General features: G+C 31.3%; 2 protein-coding genes across 2 annotated transcripts in view; one reads left to right on the top strand and one right to left on the bottom strand.

Moving 5' to 3' along the window:
• LOC100202133 (tyrosine-protein kinase receptor Tie-1) overlaps nt 1-9,054 on the bottom strand; it is a 108,490-nt gene that overhangs the window by 62,376 nt on the left and 37,060 nt on the right. The window contains exon 3 of the mRNA XM_065808185.1: nt 6,233-6,265. The gene's annotated coding sequence lies outside the window, so the exon portion shown is untranslated. The remainder of the gene's footprint in view (nt 1-6,232; nt 6,266-9,054) is intronic.
• Nucleotides 1,799-2,194, top strand: LOC136086401 (histone-lysine N-methyltransferase SETMAR-like). The gene has a single exon (XM_065808699.1). The coding sequence runs from the start codon at nt 1,799-1,801 to the stop codon at nt 2,192-2,194; it is 396 nt and encodes a 131-aa protein (XP_065664771.1).

The following is a 9,054-nucleotide window of genomic DNA, read 5'->3' as shown; positions in this document are numbered from 1 at the left end:
AAAAAAAAGTTTTATCATCAATATCTCAGGGATACATATGATAAAAAAGTATAAATAAATATACAAATGAAAAATCAAAACATTCTATAATTGAAATGTTAATTAGAGTTAGAGAAAAAAAATGTTCATCAATAAGCAATCTTAGATATATTAACTTTTACTAACTTGAATGTAACACTTGGTTCCACTGCAAATAAAATTTTTATTTTTTATTTTTTCACATTTAATATGTAATCTCTGTGAAAAATTGACCATAAAATATAAATTGGAAATAAAATCTCTTATAGACTTTCTTTTATAATATAAAGTTTCTTTTTTCTCAACTTAATATTTACATTTATATTGTGACCTTTATGATTATTATCCTGAAAAAAATAAAAAAAACATAAAAGTTTAAAAAAGTTCAAAAACTTCCTTAAAATTCATTTGTTACAAATTCCAGGCTTCACTAAACACTGTTCCCCATTTAGCCGCAAAACTAATAGTTGTGTCACTCAACTAAATTATGACTGTGCTAAGTTTATTTTTTTTAATTTTATAACTGGTTTTTTCTATTTTAATGTACTTTTTAGATTTTATTTTTTATTTTTTTATAAATTTTTTTAACAGAACATGAAAGACAAATATTTAAATTTAAACATTTATTTAAATAAAAAATTATTTTTACCGTTTAACATTCAAAAAATTCAATTTATATTTAAAATATTTTTCTAAGGCATTGAAACCATCAATATTGTAGTACTTAAAATCTAAGACACAATTGTTAACTTTGTTTAGACATTACAAACAAATAATTGTGATCAGGGGAATTAGTTGGAGTATTTAAATTAAGGGTTTTAATTGAACTAGGCTGAGGATCACAAACAATACAGAACCAGGTCTGTGGATCAGAAATTAATTCAGAATGATGTTTGCTATTAATGTTATTGCATTTGATGTGTACCCAGCAATCACATTTGTCACACTGAATAGATTTGTGATTTTTAGCAACATTTTTGTGGCATGAAATGCAAGGAAAACTTTCCATAATAGTGTTTATTGAATGAGTAAAGTGTTAAAGTTAATGTATTGTTATGTATAAGAATTAAATGTATCAGGCAACCAAAAAAGTTCGTGCGATTTATCCTAATTGCCTATTTCTAAGAAGTGTATTAAGAAAACTGGTTGTGGTGGGGGGATGATTTTGCATATAAATCAAAGCTTGTTTTAAGGAGAATCAATCAGTATGTTTCATAAGTTTTATTAGTGCGTTTTAAATTTAAAAGTCTTAAGTGGAGTATGGCTGTGTCAGATGCGATAATTCGCGCCTGCTTACTTTATGAATTCAAACTTGGAACCAAAGCTGCAGAAGCTTGTTGTAAGATATGCGCTGGGGAAGGTACCATAGCAGAACTGACGGGTCAAAAGTGGTTTAAAAATTTTCTTCTGGAAATGAAAATCTTGAAGATGAACCAAGATCTGGAAGACCACCCATCGTAAACAACGAGGATATCTAGCTGGCAATCGAGCAGGACTCCAGTCAAACATGTCAGGACCTTGCCATAAGATTTAATTTGAGTGATAAAACTATTCGTTTACATTTGCACCAACTTGGAAAACGTTGGAAGTTGAGCAAATGGGTACCTTATGAGTTGAGTGAAAGAAACAATCTACAGCGCTTAACCATTTTGTCTTCATTGCTTTCCCGCTACAATTTAGTGCCATTTTTTGACCGGATGTTGGCGTGCAACCAAAAATGGATTATGTACTGCAACAAAAAACGAACATATCATTGGCTAGCCAGTAACGATCAGTACCGATGACTCCTAAGCCAAGCATTCACCAAAAAAAGGTTTTACTGTGTGTATGGTGGACTACAGCTGGTATCGTTCACTATGAGTTGCTACCAAGTGGACAAAACATTACTGCTGAGATATACTCAGCCCAATTGGACAGAGTTTCAGTTGCTCTTCACCAAAAACAAGCAGCTTTGGCAAACAGAAAAGGTGTTGTATTCTACCAGGACTACGCCAGATCGCACACCGCAAAAATCACGCGGGAAACTCTAGCACGTTTACAATTGGAGATTCTACCTCACCCTCCGTATTCACCAGAACTTGTGCCAAGCGACTATAACCTGTTTTTGGCCCTGGATAATCTTATAAGGAATCGACAGTTTCGAAATAGAGAAGGTCTCGAAAATAAGTCAATTTAATTTTTTAGATACCAAACTCAAGGCTTTTATAAAAATGGAATAAACCAGCTTGTTTCACGATGGGAGAAAGTTATTCATGCTGAAGGATACTATTTTTCAGAATAAACTTTATTAAAACTGTTTTAATGTGTATTTATTTATGGATCTGCAAAACCGCACGAACTTTTTTGGTTGCCTGATAACTATATAAAAGAATCAAAGGCTTAACTGAACCAATGTCATGTATTTGCCAGTTAGTAAAAAAAATTTTACAATCGTAATTAATAAAAGAAAAATTTACATGACTGGGGCTAGAAGAAGAGAAATATGGTCTTATCATTAAGCCCCAAAAAATGCATCATTATAAAATAACATTTTCCAAGAAAATGCAAAAAATAAATAAAATATAAAATGTTTTACAATATTTAGCTTTGAAACTTTCAAAATATTTAGTAATTTAAAGAGTTAATTTTAAGAATTGGTAAATAAAGTAAAAAATTATAAACTAAAAAATATAATTTTAGCTGGTCCAATTTACAAATAATTATTATTTGAGTTAATCTCAATTCTTTAAGTTGATGTTGTTTTAATAAGAGTTAACAAGCAGTTATACGTGGAACTATAAGATTAATAAACACAACAAAAGATAAAAAAATTACAATAATTACATATTACAATCTTTTTTTTTTTTTTTTTTTTTTTTTTTTTATACATCTTCGCTTCCAACAAGGCTGCAAGCAGCCACTAATTAAAGTTGGAAGTTACTGAAAGAGAAAAGATGAAGATTGTAGAGCAAGATAACGATTGACGGACGATTTAAAAGATTGCAAATTATATGAATCAGGAAAGCAAGATGAAGGAAACGAATTCCAAAGAGCTGATGTTCGAGGAAAAAAACTAGACGAATAAGCGTTTTTGGAGCACTTAGGAAAAGTCACAGAAAAAGGATGACATTAATTGAATGACGAGTAACACGAAAATGAATTATAGTAGATGGCACAAGAGACGCTAGCTCTTTAGAGCAGTGCCCATTATAGTATCTGTAGAAAAGAGAAAGAGAAGCAACATTACGACGATGTGATAATGGTTGGAGGTTGGCTGCAAGAGCAGGTCCAACTATGTTTACAATTTTGCGTATTTGCACCTTGTCTAAAAGAGAAAGGGCATCATTAGAAGAACCGCCCCAGATATGGCAACAGTATTCCATTCAAGGCCGGATTTGAGATTTATAGAGATAGAGAATAGAATCCGTAGTAGAAGTAGGAGAGTGACGAGCTCGATAAAGAGATGCAACCTTAGCAAATGCTAATTTTGCAACTGATTTGATATATAGTTTCCAAGAAAGATTGGAAGTAAGAGTTAATCCTAGAAGATGAAGAGTGGATAACTCATCGAGTACATCACCGTTCGTAAACATAGGAAGATCTAAATTATTGCGATAACGATTGGCTGAAAAAAATTGAGTTTTATCTGAATTAAAGTTCACCAACCACTGTGAGCCCTATGCTGTAGCAGAAGTGAGATCCTTTTCAAGCTCAAATGCCCCGTCCAAGCAATCAGAGGGTGATGGTTTCTTATCACGACAAGGATAAATGGTAGTATCATCAGCAAACAATGCCACCTTAGATGTGAGAATATCTGGAAGATTGTTAAAGTAAATTAAAACGAGTATAGGGCCAAGGATAGAACCTTGAGGAACCCCTGAAGTTACAGAATAAGAAGAAGAGTGTTGTCCATCGAGGACAACTTTTATGCTACGATTGGAAAGGAAGGATTCAATGATCTTAAAGATGTTGCCGGATACACCATAAGAAGAAAGCTTATGGAGAAGACCAGTGGGCCAAACTATATCAAAAGCTTTTGAAATGTCAAAAGCGATGGCCTTAACCTCTCCACCTTTATCTAATGCACGATAAAACCTGTCAGTTATTACTGTTAGCAAATCAGCTGTAGAACGAGAAGATCGAAATCCATATTGATGGTCAGAAAGTAAGTTATTAGATTCAAGATGAGAAATTAAGTGTTTGTTAATTAAAGATTCAAAAACCTTGCTTATGATAGGAAGAAGACTTATGGGACGGTAGTTAGACGAATCAGATCGCTCTCCAGAATTTTTGAAGATAGGAATAACAGATGCCGCTTTCCAGCAGGCTGGAAAGCAAGACTCTGATAAGTACTTGTTGAATAGTTATGAGAGTATAGACGACAGCTCCGGAGAACACTTCTGCAAGACAATAACAGGTATGTTGTCCGGGCCACAAGCTGTAGAAGAGTCTAGACAGCAAATCACTTTAGATACAGATGCTGGAGTGATATGAATGTCAAGCAATGGATCAAACTGTTTATTGGCAATATCAGGTAGAACGCAACTAGTGGAATCAAGAGATGATATTGATGGAAAGTTTTTGGCAAACAATTCGGCTTTGTCTTTAGGTGAGGAGACAGTCTGAACCATACAAGAGAGGTGGAATTATAGATTTGCCTTTATTATTGGTATTATTAAAGATTCTCCAGAAGTCACGAGAGCCTAATTTTTGGGATGAGATAGAGATTTCATGACCTGAGAATAGCGGTAATAAACAGACGTCTGTTTATTACCGCTATTCTCAGGTCATGAAATCTCTACAATTGTTATTACTCTTTGTTTATTACTGCTAGAAACAATTGTTTCTAGCAGTAATAAACAGACGTCTGTTTTCTGAAGAATTGTTTTGCTGATAAATATAGAAGTAATGGTTTCGATTGGCAATCGCAGCATCACAGTGTGAAAAAAACCATGGAGGAGAGTGAGGCTTGACCTGGAATCGTCGAGAGGGAATAAAAGATTCCATGCCAGCCTGAATTCACGAAGTTATGTAAGAAGCACATTTTTTGACAGGAAGACGAAAGATTTCTACCCAAGGTTCACGAAGAAAATCACGGAAAGAATCCCAGTCAGCTTTACTGTAGTTGTAAGAGGTTCGATAATAGGGGGATTCTGGTGATGAAGAAGAAGGAGATATTAGTTTTAGAGAGATCAAATTGTGATCAGAAGCACCTAAGGGTGAATGTGGAGAAACTGAGCACTGACTAGGATCAGAAACAAGACATAAGTCGAGTAGAGAATGTAAATGATTCGGGTTGTCTGGCAAGCGGGTTGGAAAGTTGAATGCCTGCCGAATCACTGACACTAGAGCCAAGCCATTCAGAGTGGTGAGCATTAAAGTCACCGACAACAACTATGTTAGCTGATGGATAAAGAGAAAGGGCTTGATCAATATGATCAGAAATAACGTCAAAAAGTGTGCAGCCTTGAGATGAAGGAGAGCGATATAGAACATAGAGAAAGGCAATAGAGTGAAGTGGTGCTAAACGAAAGCACATAAAAGAATAGTCTGTGGATTCAAACCTAGTTTCACGACAAAAGGGTGAATTCTTACGAATGTAAATGCCCAGGCCAAGCATGTGACTATTGGAGTCTTTACGAAGTAGAGGAAGATAACCATCAACACTAAGATCACAAGATGAGACAGTTGAACTCAAATTAGTCTCACAAAGAGCAAGTAGGTCTGGTGAACTTTGCAAGACATAAGACTCAACAGAAGAAAAGTTACTTCGAAGACCACGAATATTAGTGAATGATAGGTTTAGAGAACTTGGTGATGATGATGATGATGGTTTTTTGTGTTTTATAGTTTTTGGTACTTTATTCATTTTTAAATTAGATTGAAGAACTTGACTCAGAGCTTAGATAGTACTCAGAACACTGTTAATATCCCAAGCAATTGTCTCATTACTACTAATAAAACCTAAGCCGTAACAAAGGGCTCCAAATGTGGCCTCCGCAATGCACACCAAAAGTACAAACAGGGACACCATCCATGCGCAACATGGCACTGTTAATACATTGATATTTTTCAGCTGTTGATGGAATCAGCCTCTCTGAGAGCTACCACAGAGTTCGGGAAACCTAACTACCAGCCGGCCTCAGAACCATAAAACAACATAAAGTTTAATGTTTAATTTAAAACTGTAAAAAATGATTTGCAAAACATTTTATAAATATTTAAATCAACATACCAGCTTGAGCAGTTTGAGAAGTTGTAAAAGAAGCTGAAAATAAAATCAAAAACTGTTCTGTGTGTTTATATATATATATATATATATATATATATATATATATATATATATATATATATATATATATATATATATATATATATATATATATACATATATATATATATACATATATATATATATATATATATATATATATATATATATATATATATATATATATACATATGTATATATATATATATATATGTATATATATATATGTATATATATATATTTATATATATATATATATTTATATATATATTTATATATATATATATATATATATATATATATATATATATATATATATATATATATATATATATATATATATATATATATATATATATATATATATATAGATATATAGATATGTACTAGGATCGGAAGGCGCCAAATTTTATTAGGTGTCTTTAAATTATATAAACTAAAACGAATAATTATATAAAAGTTGTTTTACTTGTTTTGTGTAAGAATATGTAGATATTTGTGTATAATAAAAACATATTTCAAAATAACTTCTTATAAGTGTTTTCAAATTTATTTTTGTATATTAGAGCACATTTTTAAAAATATTTTTAATTTATTAAAAGAAATCATGAACAGAGCCGCCGAGAGAGAAAGGCAAAAAGGGCATATGTGCCGCGGGCGCCTTAATATTAATGGCGCCGGAAGACAAAGGACAAAAAAAATATAATAATAACATTTTATTTCTATATAAAAAAAGTTGTTTTTTTTGTTAGGGCATACAAAAAATAGACTTGGTGAATAAAAAAACCGTTGTTAAAAAAATAAGAAAAATGTTTAAAATGAAGTTAAACGGTAATGCGTTTACGCTTCCTCATCTTTTCTTATTAATTTTTAACATAGTCGCCTCCAACAAGGCTGTAAGCAACCACTATTAGATTTAGAAGTTACTGGAAGAGAAAAAATGAAGATTGAACAAGATAACGATTGACAGACGACTTAAAAGATTTTATGAATCAAGAAGGCGAAATAAAGAAATCGAATTTCAACAAACTGATACTAGAGGAAAAAAACTAGACGATTAAGAGTTTGTGGAGCACAGAGACTAAGGAACAGTTACAGAAAAAGGATGAGACTTAATTGAATGACGAGTAACACGAGTATGAGTTTTAGCAGATGGTACTAAAGACGCTAGCTCTTTAGAGCAATGCCCATTATAATATTTGTAGAAAAGAGAAAAAGAAGTAACATTACGACGATGTGATAATGGTTGAAGGTTGGTTGCAAGAGCAGGTCCAACTGTGTTTACAATCCGTTTTTGCACCTTGTCAAAAAGAGAAAGGGTATCATTAGAAGATCCGCCACAGATTTGAAATTTATAGAGATAGAGAATAGAATCCGGAGTAAGGAAGTGTCGATAGAGATGCAACCTTAGCATATGCTTATTTTGCAACTGATTTGAGATATGGTTATAATTAGATCAAAAAATTAGCTAATTTTGCAACTGATTTGATGTATCTTATACCAGAAAAATAATAAAAATTAAAAAGTAGATCAAATTGTATCTATTATTAAAACCGGTGAAATATTTCTAATAAACAATTACAGACCAATCAAAAAAACTTCCAACCTTTACTAAAATAATTGAACAAACAATTTACACTAAATTATATGAATACCTAATTCAAAACAAATTCTTAAATAAAAAACAATTTGGCATTAAGCACAGCACTCAACAGAACATGCATTTTAGATATAGTTGATAACATAAGTGAACCTTTATAAAAAAAGCATTTTGTATTAGGAACTTTCATAGAACTATTCAAAGCATTTGACACAATTAATCATAATATCTCATTAAACAATATGGAAAAACATGGTTTAAAAAATACTAGACTAGATTGATTTAAAAGTTATCTGTGTAACAGACAAAAATGTGTTATATCGAACCATAATAAATATTCAAGTTTACTAAAAATAAAATGCGGAGTTCCCCCAGTTTCCATTCTTGGTCCTCTTTTATTTTTAATTTATATTAACGATCTTCTAAAACCACTAAAATAACTCGATACAATTATGTTTGCTGATGACACAAAGTTATTTTATTCATCAGCATCAATTGAAAATCTCTTTTAATCTGTAAGCAATGATCATGAGAGTCTAAACTTTTGGTTTAAATTAAATAAATTATTCTTAAATACAGCAAAAATAAAATACATTTTGTTTCATTCTAACCAGCAAAAAGCAAAATACCAAGCTAGCTAACATCACTAAAAATTGTTAACATAAACATTGAAAGAATTGAAACTATTAAATTTCTTAGGTTAATTATTGACAAAACGATTTCTTGGAATGCCTATGTAATAATATTAAGTACAAAAATATCAAAAAGTATTAGCATACTTTACAAAGTCAAACCTATACTTACCAAGGAGAATCTAAAAATTCTCTACTTTTTTTATATACAAAGTTATCTAACATATGCTAATATTGCCTTGAGAAGTATGAATAAATCTGAACTAAATTCTCTATATATACACAAGAAACACCCATCAAGATTGATTTATAATAAAAATAAATTCACTCATGCCGATTCTTTACTTAAAAACTTGAACGCTTTAAATATCTATCAATTTAACATTTGCCAAAATATTTTATTTATTCTCAAATATAAGACTTTGTCCCAACACATTTTTCTAATAACTTTTTTTACACCAACACCAACAAATATATCACACAAGGAATAGGAAACTTCACATTATCCATAAAAAAATAAAAACATCGAGGTTTTCAATTGTATACCATGGCCC

The sequence above is a fragment of the Hydra vulgaris genome, chromosome 10 (assembly GCF_038396675.1).
Source record: "Hydra vulgaris chromosome 10, alternate assembly HydraT2T_AEP".
NCBI lineage: Eukaryota > Metazoa > Cnidaria > Hydrozoa > Anthoathecata > Hydridae > Hydra > Hydra vulgaris.
The sequence above is the reverse complement of the archived record's forward strand: the minus strand, read 5'-3'. Positions and strand labels throughout refer to the sequence as shown.

What these genes read in the sequence shown, in the direction of transcription:
- LOC136086401 (XM_065808699.1), top strand. Translation starts at nt 1,799, where the DNA reads ATGACTCCTAAGCCAAGCATTCACCAAAAAAAGGTTTTACTGTGTGTA.